Genomic DNA, 18,753 nt, shown 5'->3' on the forward strand with positions numbered 1-18,753 from the left:
TCTTCCTCAAAGGCCGATTAGGGTTTCTTGGTTTTGAGGAGGCGGCATTGGGTTTCTTCATTACGGGTTTTGTTAGGAAACGGCGGCTGTTCTTGGTTTTCGTTTCTTCTTGAAGGCTTGTATCCGTTTGGTTCGATCCCGTATTCTTCCTCAAAGGCCGATTAGGGTTTCTTGGTTTGGAGGAGGCGGCATTTGGTTTCTTCAATACGGTTTGTTTTCTGGTTGACTGTTTCTCGATTGTGTGGTTGCTTTTGATTGCTTTCCCCATTCGTTGGTGTTCCGTGTGGTTTTCAACACTATCGACCTCTCTTTGGCCATACGTTGACTCTACGGTTTGCTGATTCGTTTGGGAAGGAGTGATTGATCGTTGGTTTTTGCGTCAAGGGTTTGTTTTGTTTGTTTGAGGCTGTTGCTATCGGTTTTCTAATCCAGGGTTAGGGGTGTTTTGGTAATCCTTGGCTAGGGTTTGCATGCACCTAGAATTACACGCCTAGGGTTTGCATGCTTTAGTGTATTTGGCGGGCTGCTTGGTTTCTTTTGATTTAGTGCATCTCTGTGCTTTTTGCTTTGCTGCGGTTTGTTGGTGTTTTTCTTGTAGGTGGCAATATTTAGTTTCTTTTCCTGCATCAAGTGTTTCTGTGGTCTTCGTCTCCTTTGTTAAGCTTCTTGGTAGGGTATTCAGCACCTTTTTATAAGGTCTTCGTCTACTTTATTAAGACTGCTTGGCTAGGGATTCAGCACCACGGCTTCTTGATTAGGGTTATAGTAAACTAGGTATTCGTGCCTGTTGACGGAGGATGCGTGACTTTGCGGATATTATCTTGGAGGATGTTGCTTCCCAGGATTTTGCTGACACAATCTTGGGAGTGACGGATCCTAGCCCTCCTTTCCATGAGGATCCACTGTTAAAGGCTGCAGTGCCTGCGGAATCAACCCCGAGGGTTTCGGTATGGGAACGTCTTTCTCCGGCGGTTAGGGGTGATCTGGGTGTGGTACCTAACAAATCCTTTGCAGATATTGTGGGTGGTTCTTCTTCGTCAGAGCTTACTTATTTCCCGGTTGAGAAAAGTGTGAAACTGCGGATCTGTTTTCCCTTGGATGTTACAAAAGGTATGGCTAAATCGTTTCAATCGGTTCTTTATGGTTATTTTCTTGGTCCCCGTCTTCCTTTCCCCATTGTTTTACGTGCGGTTCAGAATGCTTGGGGAAAATTTGGACTCATTGATGCCATGGTAAATGATATGGGGTATTTCTTTTTTCGTTTTAATGATGAGGGTGGGTGTAACCAAGTTATTGAAAAGTCTCCCCTTATGATTAGAGGGAGGCCGTTGTTTGTCTCTTTCTGGGAACCCTCAAAGGGCCTAAAGAAGCCTGAGCACAATTCTTGCCCGTTGTGGGTAAAGTTTTTTAATATCCCTCTTGTTGCTTTCAATAAGGAGGGTATCAGTCGTATTGCTAGTGCYATAGGCGTCCCATTGCGTTTAGATGCTTGCACGGCATCCACTTGTGATAGAGCTTGGGGTCGCACTAAYTTTGCAAAAGTGTTGGTGGATGTGTGGGCTGTGGGTGAAATGCAGAGAAATATTGAAGTGGTTATTCCCAGGCTTTCAGGTACTGGAGAGGATATCATCAATATTGTTCTGGAATATGATTGGGTTCCCTCCCAGTGTTCAGTGTGTAAAGTGTTTGGTCATCGAACGGCGTCATGTCTGAAAGGGGATATTGCAAAGCCAAGGGTATCTGAAACAGTCACAGATAAAAGGGGGTTTACAGAGATCAGGCGGAAACAGTGGAGGAAAAAGGATACATCGGGCCGTACAGATTTTCAGGCGACATCATCTGGAGCGGTCACAGGTACACATGATACTTTAATTGGGGTTGGTGTTCTAAAAAGGGTTCAGGAGGGTTCCAAACCCTCGGGGAAAGATACAAATGTCAAACATGTTTCAAGTTCTGGGGATTCTACGAATTTGGAGGGGAAGGATAATAGAAAAGTGGACGGACAATTCTGTACGGTGAATGCGAGACGTACGCCAAGAGGGAGAGAGGATGTCTCCAATGTTCAAATCTTATCGAAAGGAAATCCGGAGTTAGTGCAAAAGGTGGTGCAAGCTTTTAAACCAAGGAGGGGTAAAGTTCTCGATCTGAAAACTAGCAATCGATTTTCTTCTCTTTCTGACGAGTCTAGTGATGATGACGAAATGGAGATCATTGATACGGAGGAGCATTTAAAGGCCAAACGAGGAGCGGATGATCCACCTTCTTTGTCTCAATGATAAAGTTGGCAGCTTGGAATGTTAGGGGATTAAATGCCCTTATTAAACGAAAGGAGGTACGTGATTTCATTACTCTCAAACATCTTTCTTTATGTTGCATCATTGAGTCCAAAGTTGTCTACAATCACCTGGGGGATGTGTGTAGTAGTGTATTTGGTAATTGGAATTGGATTTCTAATGGTTCGGTCAGTGATCAAGGTACTCGCCTAATTATTGCTTGGGACCCGTCGGTTTTTTCTGTCCTTATGATTGAGCAGCATCATCAATATGTACATTGTGAAGTTCGAATTTTTGGTCAAACTGAACCCCTTTTTATCACTTTTGTTTATGAATGTAATACGGGTACAGAACGGCGTGAACTTTGGCGGGCTTTTGGGGAATTTCATGCCTTCTGTTAGAGGAAAGCATGGATTGCTATGGGTGACTTTAATTCGATGTTTTTTCCTCATGATGGGTTGGGGGGTTCCTCCAGGAGGAATTTTGACATGGAGGATTTTCATATCTGTCTGGAGGAGGCTGAATTATTTGATATTTCGTATCAAGGGTGTCAATTTACTTGGATCCAGAAACCTTCGGGGGGAGAGGGTGTTATGAGAAAACTTGAACGTATTTTGGGCAATTCGAATTTTATCTCTAGATTTGGGGATGCTTCGGCTTTCTTTGAACCTAGGGGGATTTCTGACCATTCCCCGGGCATTCTTTCTTTCCGTATTGGAAGACGTATTCGACAGCGTGGCTTTAAGTTTGACAATTTTGTGACCTCTCATAAGGACTTCCTTGCTTCGGTGGAGGAGGTATGGTCGAAGCCTCAGAATGGTTCTTACATGAAGAGGGTTCTTCGGAAATTGAAAGATCTTAAGGTGGTTTGTCGGCGTCTCCGTAATTCGTATGGCTGTTTGGATAAAAGGGTTGTTCAGCTAAAGACGAAACTTGATGTTGCACAATTGGCTTGTGATCTTGACCCGTTTAATGATTTGCTAAAGGAGGACATMGCTCACYTCTTATTAGCTTATCAAGAAGCTAGGAGTAATCAGGTGGAATTGGCTCGACAAAAAGCGAAGATATCTTGGCTAAATGAAGGGGATGGTAATTCTAAATTCTTTTTTCATGCTATGAAAGAAAAGCGCAATCGGAACCATATAGCCATGATCAGGGACTCGGATGGCGTAATCTATGAGCATCAGGAGGTATCTACGGCTTTCATTTCTCATTTTAAAGGGATTCTTGGTAGCTCTAATAGTCTGGTGCCTTCATCTATGGGGGATTGTGTGTTTCGTCATTCTTTATCATTATCGGACTCTCTTCATTTAATTCGTCCAATTTCGGATTTGGAAATAAAGGATGCTTTATTTGCTATTGGAAATGATAAAGCTCCAGGCCCTGACGGATATTCTTCTAAATTTTTTAAGTCAGCTTGGAATGTGGTAGGGAGGGATGTGCTTATTGGGATACATAATTTCTTCTACTCTGGAAAATTGGAGTATCAGCTGAATCATACCCTTTTATGTCTTGTGCCGAAGGTCCCTAATGCATCTTGTGTTACTGAGTTTCGGCCTATTGCTTGTTGCAATGTGTTGTTGAAGTGTATTAGTAAGATTATTGCTGATCGGATGAAAGGTTCGCTGGATGTTCTTGTTAGTAAGGCTCAATCTGCGTTCATTCCTGGCCGCCAAATCACTGATAATATCTTAATGGCTCATGAACTAGTTGCTGGGTATCAGAGATCGGAAGGAGAACCTAGATGTGCTTTCAAGATTGATATTCGTAAGGCATATGAYACARTTGAATGGAACTTTCTTTTAGAGATGCTGAAGGGAATGGGTTTTCACCCAGTCATGATCAACTGGATCAAGACTCTGATCACGACTCCCTCTTATTCTATTTGTGTAAATGGACAGCCGAAGGGTTTTTTTCATGGTCAACGGGGCCTTCGACAAGGCGATCCTCTCTCCCCTTATCTGTTCACTGTTGTTATGGAGGGTCTCTCGATGCTTCTTTTGAAGTGTATAGAGGAAGTGGTTAACTTTTCGTATCATCAAGGTTGTGCGGATATTAAATTGACTCATTTATGCTTTGCTGATGACTTGTTTATCTTTTCTAAAGGGGACATTATTTCAGTGGAGGTTATTAAACGTGGTTTACTATTGTTTGAAGAACGATCGGGCTTATCGCCAAGTCTGGAGAAGAGTGAGGTGTTCTTCGGGAATGTTTCAATGGAGGATCAGGGCCGTATTCGTGATAGTTTATCTTTTCGGCCAGGGGTCTTCCCTATTCGTTACTTAGGCGTTCCTCTTTCTCCGGTTCGTCTGAAGGTACGTGATTTTAATCCCCTTGTGTTAAAGATTAAATCTCGTCTGTTAAATTGGAAGAATAAATTCCTCTCTTATGGAGGGCGTCGTCAACTAATTATCTCAGTTCTCCACTCTATGCAAACATTTTGGATGTCGGTATTCCTTGTACCGGCAGCCACGATTCATGAAATTGAGAAGCTTTTTCGAAATTTTTTATGGAATAAAGCGGAGGGCCAGAGGGGTAAATGTCGAGTTGCTTGGGATTCTATTTGCTTGCCTGTTCAGAGTGGGGGACTGGGTTTGAAAAGACTTGCGACCTGGAATAGGTGTCTTCTTTTCAAACATATTTGGGATATTTTAAGGGAAAGAAATACGATGTGGGTCTCTTGGATTCACTCTCACTGTGTTCGGGGCCGTAACTTTTRGGTCATCAAGAAAAGGAATGAGTGGTCATGGATCCTCCGGAGTCTTTTAGACTTAAGACCTCATTGCCGACGWTTCTTTATCTATGAWGTGGGTAATGGCTTATCTACGCATGCTTGGGAAGATACATGGAGCGAGTTGGGACCACTTATTCAGTCTTTGTCTTATAGATTTATCAATGGGCAGGGTTTCCACAATAATTCCACGGTATATGTAATGCACAGGTTTGGTTCTAATTGGCCGGAGGATTGGATTCAACAATATCCTCAACTGCAAAATGTTCTTATTCCATCTCCCAGTCAAGTGGAGGATAAAGTACGATGGCTTGATAATAAAGGTGCTCGGGGTGATTTTCAGGTAAAAGTGGCTTGGAAGACTATACAAGAGGTGACTCCGGTTGTGCATTGGTATAAATTAGTTTGGAATAAAGCTTTCATCCCAAAACATGCTCTTTGTATGTGGATGGTTTGCCAGAAGAAATTGCCAACCCAAGATCGTATAAGTCAGTGGAAGCATGAACCACCGGATTTAAAATGTGTGCTCTGTAAATTAGTGATTGAAACGCACAATCACTTATTTTTTGAATGCACTTACTCTCGCAGTATTTGGGAAGGTATTAAAATGGAGGTGGGATTAACGAACTATCCGAACAATTGGGAGGATATTCTTCACAGAGGATCCACTCAAACTTGGAAATCTTGGTCTACGGTTCAAAAACTTGGATTATCGGCAACGGTTTATAATATCTGGAGGGAACGAAATAGGAAGTTCTTCGACAATTTCAATCATTCGGAGGATAAAGTTATTGAGGWGATCAAGATGCAGATTCTTCATCGAATGGCTTGGAAGACAAGGAAGAAGCTTTTGAATTCCAATGATATGTGACTTCGAGGGTGGTGCTTCTTCTTGGTTTTGGATCTTTCGGGTCTTTATTGCCTTTTATTTTTTGGCGGGTGGTGTTGTTTTGTTTTGGTGTATTTCCCTTTGTCATTTTTGGCTGCTTATGACTTGGTTTGTAAGTCAAAGTTGCCGTAGTTTCTCTTGCTGATTGCTTTTGTATTGGTGACGCTTTTATTGTCTTTATAAAATTGCCTGGGGAATCCCTTCCCCTTTCAGTAAACCGCTTAGGAGCTAAAGAGACTAATTATGACCTAGTTAGTGTCATTTCGACCGAAATGGACTTATAAAGAGAAATGGGCCCATTATATCCCTTGAGAATGTTTGCTCCCGTACTTTTGGTCGTTGGTCTTGGATCTCAAACCAGATGGCATGTGACTGTGGGAACCGTCTAATTCTTGCTTGGGATGTACGGGTTCTAGATGTCATGGTTCTTAAGGTCCACAAGCAATACTTGAATTATGAATTAAAATTCAGGGGAGGCCTAGACCCTATCTTCGTTTCCTTTGTTTATGAGGCCAATAATAGCATTAAAAGGAGGGAGTTATGGTCTGGGCTTCGGAAGTTCAAAGTCTTGATAGGATCTAAACCTTGGACTGTTATGGGTGACTTCAATGCCATGTTGTTTCCTCATGACGGTTTTGGGGGGGGTCCTCTCGCCGTAATGCTGATATGTCGGATTTCTTTGCTTGTGTGGAGGATGTGGAAGTTTTTGATTTACATTACACGGGTATCCATTTCTCTTGGAACCAAAAGCGAAACGAAGAGGGGGGAATCAAGCGCAAACTGGATAGGGTCCTGACTAATTCGGAATTTACTTCTATGTTCCATGATGCCAATGTTCACTTCTTACCTTCTGGGCTATTGGGATCACTCTCCGGCAATTTTATCCTTCAAAGGAGGAACGCGGAAAAAGAGTTGGGACTTTAAATTTGATAATTTCTTGGTGGAGCACCCATCTTTTCTTGCAGGTTGTGAAGGATGAATGGTCAATGCATGTAGAGGGGACCTTTATGTTTCTGGTGACAAGTACTTGAAAGCCCTCAAGACCCCTCTACGAAAGCTCCGTAATTCTTATGGCAATCTCACGGTTCGGGTGTCTTTCTTGAAAGCAGAGTTAGATCAGATACAGTTGGCGGTGGACAACGACCCCTCAAATATGAATTTGGGCCTTGATCTTGGTCACCTTCGTCTTGCTTATCAAAAAGCTTGCTGGGATGAGGAATGTGCTGCCAAACAATGAGATTTTCTTTGGGAATGTTCTATCTAATAATAAGGAGGCCATTCTTGAGTGTCTTCCTTTCAAGCTTGGTTCTTTTCTCTTTTGGTACTTGAGAGTTCCTTTATCCCATTCCCGTTTGAAGTCAGGTGATTATGGCCCTTTGGTTGCTAAGATGAAGGGTCGCATTCTCAATTGGAAGTCTAAGTTCCTTTCCTTTGGAGGGCGAAGACAACTTATTATCTCTGTCCTTCAATCTTTACAACATCATTGGATGTTTATGTTCTTGTTTCTTTCTAGGGTTATCCATGATATCGAAACTATCTTTAGGAAATTCCTTTGGGCTCTAAGGGAGGAACCTAGAGGCAGGTGCAGGTTATTTTAGGAAGTGGTGTGTCGGCCTCTTGCGAGTGGCGGTCTTAGCCTTGGGCGTTTGGTAACATGAAACAGGGCGTTACTTGCTAAGCATATATGGGATATTGTGAGGCACCATAACTCGTTGTGGGTAAGATGGGTGTACCATAATAATCTTAAATCTTTGCACTTCTGGATTGTTCAGAAAACTCCAATTGGTCGTGGGTTCTGCGCAAGCTGTTGGATTTACGACCCCAATTACGACGTTTTCTAATCTCCCAGATTGGTGATGGACGGAATTCTAATGCGTAGGAGGATACTTGGCTCACTTGTGGTCATCTTTCTTCTTTCATCTCCTACAGATTCATTCATTCTTGTGGATTTTCGATTGACACTTCGGTTAGGGATTTAATTCTGAGTTTGGATGGGGAGTGGTCGACTGATTGGTGTAACAGGAATGATGAGCTTACTACTTCTCCTTTGCCGTCTTTGAATGACTCCGTTCGTGATAGAGTTTTATGGGTGGATAATAACAACTCTGGTATGGATTTCACGGTTAGTACTGCTTGGTCTTCTCTGGAAGGGAACCATCTGGTTGTACCTTGGTATAAATTGGTTTGGTTCTCAGGCCATATTCCCAAGCATGCTTTCTGTCTTTGGCTTGCTTGTCATAGGTGTCTTCCTACCCAAGACCGTATGCTTTGGAAAGATGAACCTCCAGACTTGGAATGCTCACTCTGTAGCACTTGCATGGATAGCCATTCCCATCTATTCTTCCAGTCTTCTTTTTCAAGAGAGGTTTCGGATAGCATCTTACATGTTGTGGATTGGATGAATATGCCAGACTCGTGGGACCAAATCATGGAAGTTATTTCAGACACGAGGCGATCGCCAAAACGTTTAATGCAGAAGCTAGCTTTTGTGGCTTCAATTTACTACATTTGGCAAGAGCGAAATAGAAGACTCTTTATTGAGAATCGTCGCACAGCTGTGCAACTTATAAAGGAAATATGGAGCAAAATTTCCATTCGTGTGGCTTGGAAGGAGAGTCGAGTTGAGTGGAGTGGTGTTTTAAATGAAGGGTGAGGTATTGATTGGGGGGGCTTTTCAATGGCTTAAGCTCCTTTTGTTTATATTTGTAGTTTGTTTGTGTCAGTTGGGTTGTGTACTTTTTTTTTTTTTGGGTAAAGGGGACGGAACCCCGGAAAAATTTATTCAAAAAATTAAAACAAGACAAGCTACGAGGGGCATACCCCAAGGAACACAAAAACTAAGTGCCTTCTAAGAAAATGTTTAGGAAGGACACTTAACAGAGGTCTAGAACTAAAAACCATGTTAGCAAAATTGAGCCAACAATCCCAAGCAAAAATACAAGCCAAACAATAAATGAAAGTGATGGCCCAAGGCAAGGAAATAGGCGTATCCCACCGGCATCCAACAACATCCCTATCATTGCAGCCCATAATAGCTTTCCGCTTCCACTCCATATCCTCAAGCCCAATTAAAGCAAAAGAACTCCAAAGAATAGAATAAATGGCCCAATTACAAAACAACTTGAAGCCCAGAATAAAATCCATCATGTAGTTGATACTCCTCATCCAGCCCATGTCCACAAGCCCAAGATAGTTAAAGGAACACCAACAATTTAAATAGGCAGCCCAAAAAAAGATCACCTTGAAGCCCAAATGCCTACCAATCTCATGGTCCATCAATTTAGAATTGGAATTACCCAGCTTATCACAAAAACAGCCCCTCCAGCCACGCGACCAGAGTCTGCCCCCGAGCATCGACTCCTAATCTCTGTACTCTTTGGCTTGTTGTGGCTTGGTATGGTATGGTGACCTAGTCTTTTGTGTTTCAGTTTGGTAGGGTGTGGTTTAACACCTAATCTCTGTACTCTTTTTATTAGTTTATAAAATTTACCTGGTTCTTTTTTAAAAAAAAAAAGGTATGATCAAATTAAATATATTACCAAATTAGTGTCATTTTGAGTCAATTAATGAGAAAATGGGCCTAAAAACTCATTAGGGTCCAATCAGATTAGTTATGACCCATTTAGTGTCATTATGAAAAAATTGACTTGAATAAAAGAAACAGGCCCATGTTATACCCATTAAGGTCCAAATGGACCCATTAAGGATCCTTCAGAACCATTCTAACTCAGTTAGTCACATTAACGTCTAGTTAGACTAACTATGACCCATTTAGTGTCATCTTGACCCAATTAGGCTCCTTATGACAAAAAAAAAAAAATGGGCCAATTAAACCGCTTAGGAGCTAACGAGACTAATTATGACCTAGTTAGTGTCATTTCGATCGAAATGGACTTATTAAGGAGAAATGAGTCCATTATATCCACTAACACCAAATGGACTCATTCTACCTCAGTTACTCTCATTTATGTCTGATTAGACTAATATGACCCATTTAGGGCCAATATAACTCATTTAGACTCAAATAAAAGAAATAAGCCCATTATACATGTTAAGGCCTGATCAAACTACTCTATGATGGCGATCATGGTGAGGTTTTTGAAGATTGGATCTTGCTTGGTTGAGTTTTGGTTGCTTGCTTAGAGATCGATTTGTATCTCCTTGGATTTCTTTTAGGGTTTCTTGTCTTCATAATAATTCTAGAGTGGGTTTTGGATGGTTCTCGACAGATTCGCTCTATTGGTTTGATTGTTTTCTGGTTTGGTTCGATCGTATGTGCTTGGTATCCTTTGGGTGTTTTTTCATGGTGGTTGTCCTATGCATGGTTAGAATTTGGTTTTGGCCAAAACCTTCGTCTTCTTGTTGTTTTGCTGCTGTTTTTTCTTCGTACTTTCGGTATTTGTTGTTGTATCTGTTAATTTTCTGTTTTCTCCTCCCGTGTTGAGGGATTCTGTGGTCTTCGTTACCTTCCTCGAGTTTCCTTGATAGATATTCAGCACCTTGGTTTCCGGGGTCTTCGTCTATTCTAGTAAGGTTTCTTTAAGAAGGTTTTAGCACCATGACGTCTTGATACGCGGAATGGAAACGGTTGATAACGTTGGGCCCATGCATGTAGAATCGTCTAGGGTTTCTGTGTTTGAGAGACTTTTGTCTCAAGAGGAGGGTACGGTTGGTAGACAGGTTTTTGGCAAGAAGGGGGTGGAAAATGGGAAGTTAAATTTTGCCAAAGCGGTTAGGCATTCGGTGGCGACGGAGTTGCAATTTTATCCTCTCACTGACAAAAATCAAGCGAGTGTGACCATCCTAATTGAAATGGCTAAGGAGGTTGCTAAATCTTACCAATCGGTTCTTTATGGTTATTTTTTGGGACCCCGTATTCATTTTCCGATAGTGCAAAAATTTGTTAAGGCTGCTTGGGGAAAATTTGGGTATAGTGACTCGATGATGAATGAGAACAGGATTTTCTTTTTCAGATTTAATGATGAAGGAGGCTATTCTCAAGTGATTGAGGCGGGGCCTTTAATGGTAAGAGGAGTGCCATTGTTTGTCTTTCGTTGGGACCCAACAAAGGGGTTACGAAAACCGAAACATACTTCTTGCCCTTTGTGGGTTAAATTACACAAAATCCCTTTGGTGGCTTTCAATTAGGAGGGGGTCAATCGTATTGCAAGTGCCTTAGGCGTTCCGAAGCAAATGGATTCTTGCACGGCTGCTATGTGTGATAAGGCATGGGGACGTCCCGAGTTTGCTAAAGTTCTGATCGAGGTGTGGGCCGTGGGGTAATTTTTACATAAAGTTGAGGTAATGATTGTGAATCTTAATGGAGGGGAAGATGCAAAGGTGAACATAGAGGTGGAATACATTTGGGAACCTCTTCAGTGCTCCCATTGCCATGTGTTTGGACATAAAACATCTTCGTGTGTAAAGGTTGTTATTCATCATCGGGGAAAACAGCAAGAGAGAAAGAAGGATCTGGATGGTTTTAGCAGAGTCGAAAGACGTCAGTGGAGGGCCAAGGCGAATTGTAATCCACGACCTCCTAAGCTCCATTCTAAAAACTCTAGCATGGATGCTAGTACGTCAAGATCTGATCGGGTTGACAATATGGAAGCAAGCTCTCCTAGTGTGGAACCAATTGAAGAGGAGTTAAGTGACCAAAGTGGACAGACGATGCAATCCAAGCCAAAGGAATCAGGAAATGGGAAAAAAAAGGGAACCTAAGAATGCAAATAGTGGAGTTATTCTTAACCAATCCAAAGATGGTACTTCCGCCCCGCTTCTAGCTTATGTTGTGAAGACATTTTGGTTGGCTCGGAGAGGGACCTTGATTGATACCCCAGCGTGTTCAAACAGATTTGGGCCTTTAGAGAGCATGGAGGGAGAGGAAGCACGTGGAGGCATCAATGTGGCTACTGACAAAGAGAATTCTACGAGCACCATGATTGCGGACTCAAGGGATCATGTGGCGAAGGGATCAAATGTTGAATAATGTTAAAGTTCGCATCGTGGAATGTCTGGGGACTAAATTCCCCGGTCAAGCAAAGGGAGGAAATTTAATTCATTGTAATGGTTTAAATTTGTGTGCAATTATGGAGTCCCATGTGACTAAGGAGTACTTAGAAGATGTTTGCTCTCGAACTTTTGGTAGATGGTCTTGGATGTCTAATCAGTTGTCGTGGAGTTTGGTACCCGTCTTATTATTGCTTGGGACTTACAGTATTTAGATGTTATGGTTCTTGAGGTTCATGGCCAATTTTTGCATTGCCAACTTAATATGCGGGGGATTCAAGATCCGATTTTCATTTCGTTTGTTTCTGGGGCTAATAACGGTATTAAGCGGAAGAAGTTATGGTCGGGTCTCCGGAAATTCAAAGTCGTATTAGGGTCGAAACCTTGGGTTGTTTTAGGTGATTTTAATGTTATGTTGTTTCCGCATGATAGGTATGGAGGGTCCTCTCGTAGAAATGTTGATATGTCTGAGTTCTATACTTGTGTGGAGGATGTAGAGCTGTTTGATTTACATTATACGGGGATCCATTTCACATGGAATCAAAAACCAAATGAGGAGGGGGGTATTAGACGTAAACTGGATAGGGTGTTGGCTAATACGGAGTTTACACCAATGTTCCATGATGCCAATGTCCATTTCCTTCCTTGTGGTTTATCGGATCATTCTCCGGCGGTGCTAACCTTTAAAGGAGGGACTCGAAAGAAGATATGGGGTTTCAAGTTTGACAATTTTTTGGTGGAGCACCCGTTATTTTTGCAGATTGTGAAAAATGAATGGTCTAAACAAGTGGAGGGTTCTTTCATGTTTCGAATGACTAGTCACTTAAAAGCTCTCAAGACTCCTTTACGAAAGCTTCGGAACTCCTATGGCAATATGTCGGAATGGGCATCTTTTCTGAAATCTGATTAGATACGATTCAGGTGGCCGTGGACAATGACCCTTCTAATGAGGACTTGAGTTTCGAACTAGGCCATCTTCGGCTAGCCTACCAAAAAGCTTGTTGGGATGAGGAATGTGCAGTGAAACAAAGAGCTAAAGTAAAGTGGTTGAATGAGGGTGATTCGAATACCAAATTCTTTCATGGTGTGATCAAAGAAGGGAGACATGTTAATTATATTCAATTAGTGTGTACTAGTCACGGTAATTATGTGTATGAGGAGGATGTCCCTATGGTGTTTGTGGAGTACTTTAAAGGTTTTCTTGGTTTGAGGGATGATTTGGTTGATCTGAATATGCCAGATGATCTGTTTTCAAGGAAGCTCTCGTTATCGGATGTTAATCATACGATCCATCCTATTTCAAATGAGGAAATTAGATCTGCAATGTTCAGCATTGGTAATAATAAAGCTCCAGGATCAGATGGGTACTTTGCCCGGTTCTTCAAGGCTTCGTGGGACATTATTGGTCGTGATGTGGAGGTAGCCATTCATAACTTCTTTTATAGAGGTAACCTTGCTAAATAGCTGAATCACTCTCTCATTTGCCTGATTCCGAAATCTGTTAATGTCTCTAAGCTTTTTTACTATAGACCTATTACATGTTGTTCGGTTCTTTATAAATGCATTAGTAAAATCATTGTTAATAGAATGAAATGTCATTTGGATTCTTTAATTGATGGTTCCCAATCGGCATTCATTTCGAGGAGGAAGATAACTGATAACATTTTAATAGCTCATGAATTGATTTCGGGTTATCAACGAGAGGAGGGTCCTTCTAGATGTGCTTTCAAAATTGATATTAAATTGGACTGGAATTTTCTTCTCAATATGATATGGGGCTTTGGGTTCCACCTGGTTTTGATCAAATGGGTAAAGGAGATGATTTCTACTACCTCTTACTCGATAGCGGTTAATGGTGATACTTATGGATTTTTTCATGGAAGGAGGGGTATAAGACAAGGAGATCCTTTATACCCTTATCTTTTTACGATTGTAATGGAGGGGTTTGCCATGATTTTCAAACAATGCATTCGGGAGGCTAGATCTTTTGGTTATCATAAAGGATGTAAGGATTTGGACATGACGCACTTATGCTTTGTTGATGATCTTTTTGTGTTCACTAAGGGTGATATAGAGTCGGTTGAGGTTTTAAAGAAGACGCTTCATATTTTCAAGGAACATTTGGGTTTATCTCCAAGTCTTGAAAAAGCGAGGTTTTCTTTGGGAATGTTCCTTCTAATATTAAGGAGGCTATTCTCGTATGTCTTCCTTTTAAATTGGGCTGCTTTCCTTTTCGATATTTGGGTGTTCCTTTGTCTCATACCCAAATGAAATATGTTGATTATGGGCCTTTGGTTGCTAAGATCAATGGTAGGATTCTTAATTGAAAGGCTAAGTTCCTTTCTTTTGGAGGGAGGAGACGACTCATTATATCGGTCCTTCAATCGTTGCAACTCTATTGAATGTCTATTTTTTTTTGTTCCCTTCAGGTATAATTCATTTCATTGAAGCTCTCTTCCGTAATTTTTTGGTCACAAATGGAAGATTCTAGAGGAAGGTGCCGGTTAGCTTGGGATGTGGTTTGTCGGCCTCTTAAGAGTGGAGGTCTTGGTATCAAAAGATTGGCAACGTGGAATAGGGCTTTACTTGCAAAACATATTTGGGATATTGTGAGGCACCGTGATGCATTGTGGGTGAAATGGGTGTATCAGTACAACCTAAGATCGATACACTTCTGGATGGCTCGGAAAAGCTCAAACTGGTCGTGGGTTCTACGCAAGTTGTTGGATTTACGTCCACATGTGCGGCGGTTCTTGACAACTCGGATTGGTGATAGAAGGGATACTAACGCTTGGGAGGATAACTGGCTCCCTTGTGGCCATTTGTCCTCGTTCATTTCCTACAGATTTGTATATTCAAGTGGATTCTCGACCAATACTACGGCTCGGGAACTAATTCATATTCTGAACGAGGTGTGGCCTAATGATTGGTCTCTAAGGTACGATGTGCTGACCAATTATTCTTTACCGTCTTTGCATGATTATGAACGAGATAAGGTTTACTGGGTTGATAGTAAAAATGTTGGTGTGGAGTTCTCGGTTAAGATAGCTTGGTCTTCTTTGGTTAGGAATTACCCGTTAGTGCCTTGGCATAGTTCGATATGGTTTCTGGGGCACATCCATAAGCATGCTTTATGTTTATGGCTTGCATGTCATCAACGTCTCCCTACCTAGGATCGTATGATCTGGAATTGTAATTTACTTTCAGTAATGAGTAGCTAATTTCATTAGCTTGGGTGTGAGACAAGGGATGAGATTTTAAACCCTAAGAAAGTGGGCGTTGTTTTGCAATAACAACGTTCCACCATTTCATTTCAAGTTCTATAAAATCAGTGCCACTTTTTGATAACTTGATCACTTTGAAAGTGTTAAAGTGTCGTGGTTTTAGAGATAAAGCACTGAATGAATGTCAATTTGAATGACATGATAAGTTGACTTGAGAAAGTTGCTAACAAAAAGATTTGTTGTTTATGTTTTTCAAACTAAAAAATTCTCGACGAGTTGGTCACTTGTTAAGGTGTTAGAGTGTAGTGGACTCAGAGATGAGCCATTTTGAATACATCAACTTGGATGATATGGGAACCAGTTGGAGAGAGTTATTGTTTAACAAAGAGAGTTGTTTATTCATATATTTTGAGGACATCATTTCACACCATTATTGGGCCTGATACCACATAGAGATATAGTTGAAAACTATAATATTAGTGCAATGGTTAAAGTCCGAGAGAAACATCCTCAAAATAAAGGTGGAATTAGTTATGGCTTACTGCATGTTGTAACATTGTATGCTGAAATTTGTGTTTATGACTCACCACAAGTCTTACACCCATGTTACCTTTATTTATGTTGTTATTTGCAATTGCTACTTCAACAACCAAACAAAGTCTTCACAATCATCATCTGAAACCATTTTTTTGTTCTACTTCTATTAAGCTTTACTACGATCCTTGTGGATGATACTCGGTATTTTATACCGTTTACTTGGAAGACGATTGGGCTACTTGCTTTTAGTTCCTCTTATCGCCCATCCCCACCTACCCCACCCCAACCCTCAACCCACCATTGATCACCATGTCACTATTGTTGTCATTACACCCACCCAACCCTGGTCACCCGCCCCACATCCCTCTTACAACGATAGTGGCATGGTGGTCGATAGGGGTGGGGTGGGGTGGGGTGGTAGCTGTAATGACGACAATAGTGGCATGATGGTCGGTATGGGTGGTCCAAACAAATGTGAAGATTTCAATTCTTTTAAGATATTATATTCTAATTCATACCAACCAAACACATGGTCAAATTTTATTTCAATTCCTTCAAAATCAAATTCTTTTAATTAATTCTAATTCCATAACACCTCCTAAAAGTAGAGGGGCCATTTAGAAAAGCAAAAGAAACACCCAAAACAACCCTCACTTTTTACTTTTTTAAATTTTGCCACCCATGTTTCTTGTGAACAACAAAACCGCCGACAAGATATTAATATTAAGGGGACCAAGTAGCAAATACACAATTACAATCTTTCTCCTTCACCCTCCACAACCCCCCTTCTCCCTTCTCCCTTCTCTCTTCTCGTTTCGCTCTCTATCATCACAGCCAGCCATGGCTATGCCTGAGCACCACCAGTTCCACAACTACCTTCAGCAACAGCAGCAGCAACAGCAATCGAAACCTTTCAGGTATTGTTCTTGTTCTTGTTATTGAAATCCCCCTTGTTTGTCGATTGTAAAACCCTAGAACGTATGATTTCTGTCATAATCTTGTATTTTGTCTTTCTATTTCGATGTATAGAGATATATTCAACAACATGGAAGGTCAGATTTCAGCGCCGATCAACTATATAAACGCCGATCAAGCTCATCACCCCCCTTACATTCCTCAATGTAAACCCCTTTCTCTTTGTGTAGCCGTCACGTTTTCAATTATTTGGTTAATTGAAGTTGAAATTTTGCACTAATCGTAAATAAAGTTGTTAATTTTTGTTTTGATGCAGTTCATGTGGTAGGGTTTGCACCAGGTACGGACGTTAGCGATGGAGGGTTCGACTTGCAGCGGAATTATGATTTAGATTCGAGAAAGAAGAGGCCGAGAGAGCAAGAGTTTTTGGAAAATAATAATACAAATTCTCAGATATCATCTATTGATTTCTTGCAACCTCGATCAGTTTCAACAGGGTTAGGCTTGTCTCTTGACAATGGTAGGTTGGCTTCATCTGGTGAGTCTTCTTTCGTTGCTGGGCTTATGGGAGATGAAATTGATAGGGAGCTGCGGAGACAGGATGCTGAGATTGATAGGTTTATGAAAATTCAGGTATATTTTGTGGTAAAGATTCCATTTATATGTTCACTTCTATTTCACATTCAGTGCAAAAGGAAATAATTTGGTATATGCTCTATATCCTTTTCAGGAAAAGAATAGATATGCTACGACTTGTTTCAAATTGGCTTTGTATGAAACGATCTTGTGAATATGTGTTTGCATTCTCATGACTTATTTCTATTTTGTGGGTGAGCAATAGATATTGATCTAGCATTGCTGCTGTTTGAGAGTTCAACAACTTTATACATGAGCAAGATTTCAGCTATTTATGTATTTCCGTGCCCTACTTATGACATGCTATTAGGCATGCCTATTGGTTTGCACATACAATTTGAGTAATCAATAATTACATTTTGATGATAATCTGATTCTTCAATATTCTGGTCAAACGGAGTGTTTCTGATCCGAATTTGTAAGATTTTATCATCTGCATTTTGTTATTAGGATTCTTCCCTTCAATGGGGAATGCATGTTTTTATGAATACTTCCAGAATATGTTTAAAATGTCATTGCATTATGACATGGTTCTGTGCTCATACTATATTTGGATTTGATATTTAAACATCCGTATCCAAGTTTTGCCATATTTAACAAATGACAACTAAATGGATTCCTCGTTTGAAATTATACCAAGATTGTATTAGAGACATAGATTCAAGGAGGCAGTGGGTTGACGGCATGGCACATATCTGAAGAAGAGTAAATTCACCCAACAGATTGCTCCAGTGACTTATTTTTTGAATAATAAAATTGCACTCACCTTTCTCAGTTTTGGGGCTAGTTACAGCCACAGTGTTTAGGAATTATTAGATCCGATACCCTTAATGACGTTATACTTCGACTGGTTTTTAGTTGAAAAGGGGAATTGTAGTCTTTATACCAATTCTCTTGAGAAACCTCACCCAGAGCAACCCCCTCCTTGCTTACCAGATAAGCATCTTGGTCAGCAATGTGTGTTGTTAGGTAAACAACCACTATGTAACTCTCTCTCCATCCACTGCTTGACCCGTATGTCTCAAAATGCTGAAGCAGTAGAGGATCCTTTAACTCAAATTATTTTTGTTTACGTTCTCTTATCTATCTCACACACATGTAAGCCCTACATTCTGCCAAACTGTGGATTTAGACTAGAAATCAACAAAGCACCACTAGGAAAACCATCGTAGTTGATGAATCTTTCTGATATTTTCAGTTTTGATTCATAATACTTGCTTATGTACGACTCTTCATCACATCTGGAACATGAATTTTGTGGGATACAGAAAAGGGTACGTTAATCCAATTGAACATATGTTTTGGTTACGTTAATCCTTGACTGTTGGAGGGGAAGTAAGATTTATGTAGGTAGTGGTCCTAGTAGTTGTGATTGTGATTATGCCAATGAGTGGCTTCACGTCCCCGTGACATGGCARCACATGATTTCAACAAGAGAATAGTAAGAGGTTCTTGGTTTTGACAGCAAAGGAAGTAGACAGAGTTGAGTTTGAGGCAGACGATTACCATTAGTGTTGTGGTCCTGATGACTGTGACTGT

The 18,753-nt window shown here is 40.9% G+C and overlaps 3 protein-coding genes across 4 annotated transcripts in view; all 3 read left to right on the top strand.

Annotated features, from left to right (window-relative positions):
• Window positions 1-7,749: 7,749 nt before the first annotated feature.
• LOC112514133 lies at window positions 7,750-8,546 on the top strand. Its single transcript, XM_025120464.1, has 3 exons — window positions 7,750-7,859; window positions 7,916-8,065; window positions 8,135-8,546. The coding sequence occupies exons 1-3, from the start codon at window positions 7,750-7,752 to the stop codon at window positions 8,544-8,546; spliced, it is 672 nt and encodes a 223-aa protein (XP_024976232.1).
• A 3,219-nt stretch (window positions 8,547-11,765) lies between these two features.
• On the top strand, window positions 11,766-13,366 carry LOC112514134. The gene is made up of 3 exons (XM_025120465.1): window positions 11,766-11,873; window positions 12,111-12,771; window positions 12,813-13,366. The coding sequence occupies exons 1-3, from the start codon at window positions 11,766-11,768 to the stop codon at window positions 13,364-13,366; spliced, it is 1,323 nt and encodes a 440-aa protein (XP_024976233.1).
• Window positions 13,367-16,459: 3,093 nt separating this feature from the next.
• The window catches only part of LOC112514829 (probable BOI-related E3 ubiquitin-protein ligase 2), a 4,022-nt gene continuing 1,728 nt past the window's right edge, over window positions 16,460-18,753 (top strand). The window contains exons 1-4 of one of the 2 annotated variants that reach the window (XM_025121447.1): window positions 16,460-16,580; window positions 16,693-16,784; window positions 16,895-17,075; window positions 17,163-17,211. In XM_025121447.1, the coding sequence (XP_024977215.1) occupies window positions 16,504-16,580; window positions 16,693-16,784; window positions 16,895-17,075; window positions 17,163-17,211 (399 nt within the window). In that variant the 5' untranslated portion in view covers window positions 16,460-16,503. Of the gene's footprint in view, window positions 16,581-16,692; window positions 16,785-16,894; window positions 17,212-18,753 lie in introns of both variants that reach the window. The other variant, XM_025121446.1, reaches the window with a different exon arrangement.

The sequence above is a fragment of the Cynara cardunculus genome (assembly GCF_001531365.2).
Source record: "Cynara cardunculus var. scolymus isolate 2C chromosome LG 6, CcrdV1, whole genome shotgun sequence".
Taxonomy (NCBI): domain Eukaryota; kingdom Viridiplantae; phylum Streptophyta; class Magnoliopsida; order Asterales; family Asteraceae; genus Cynara; species Cynara cardunculus.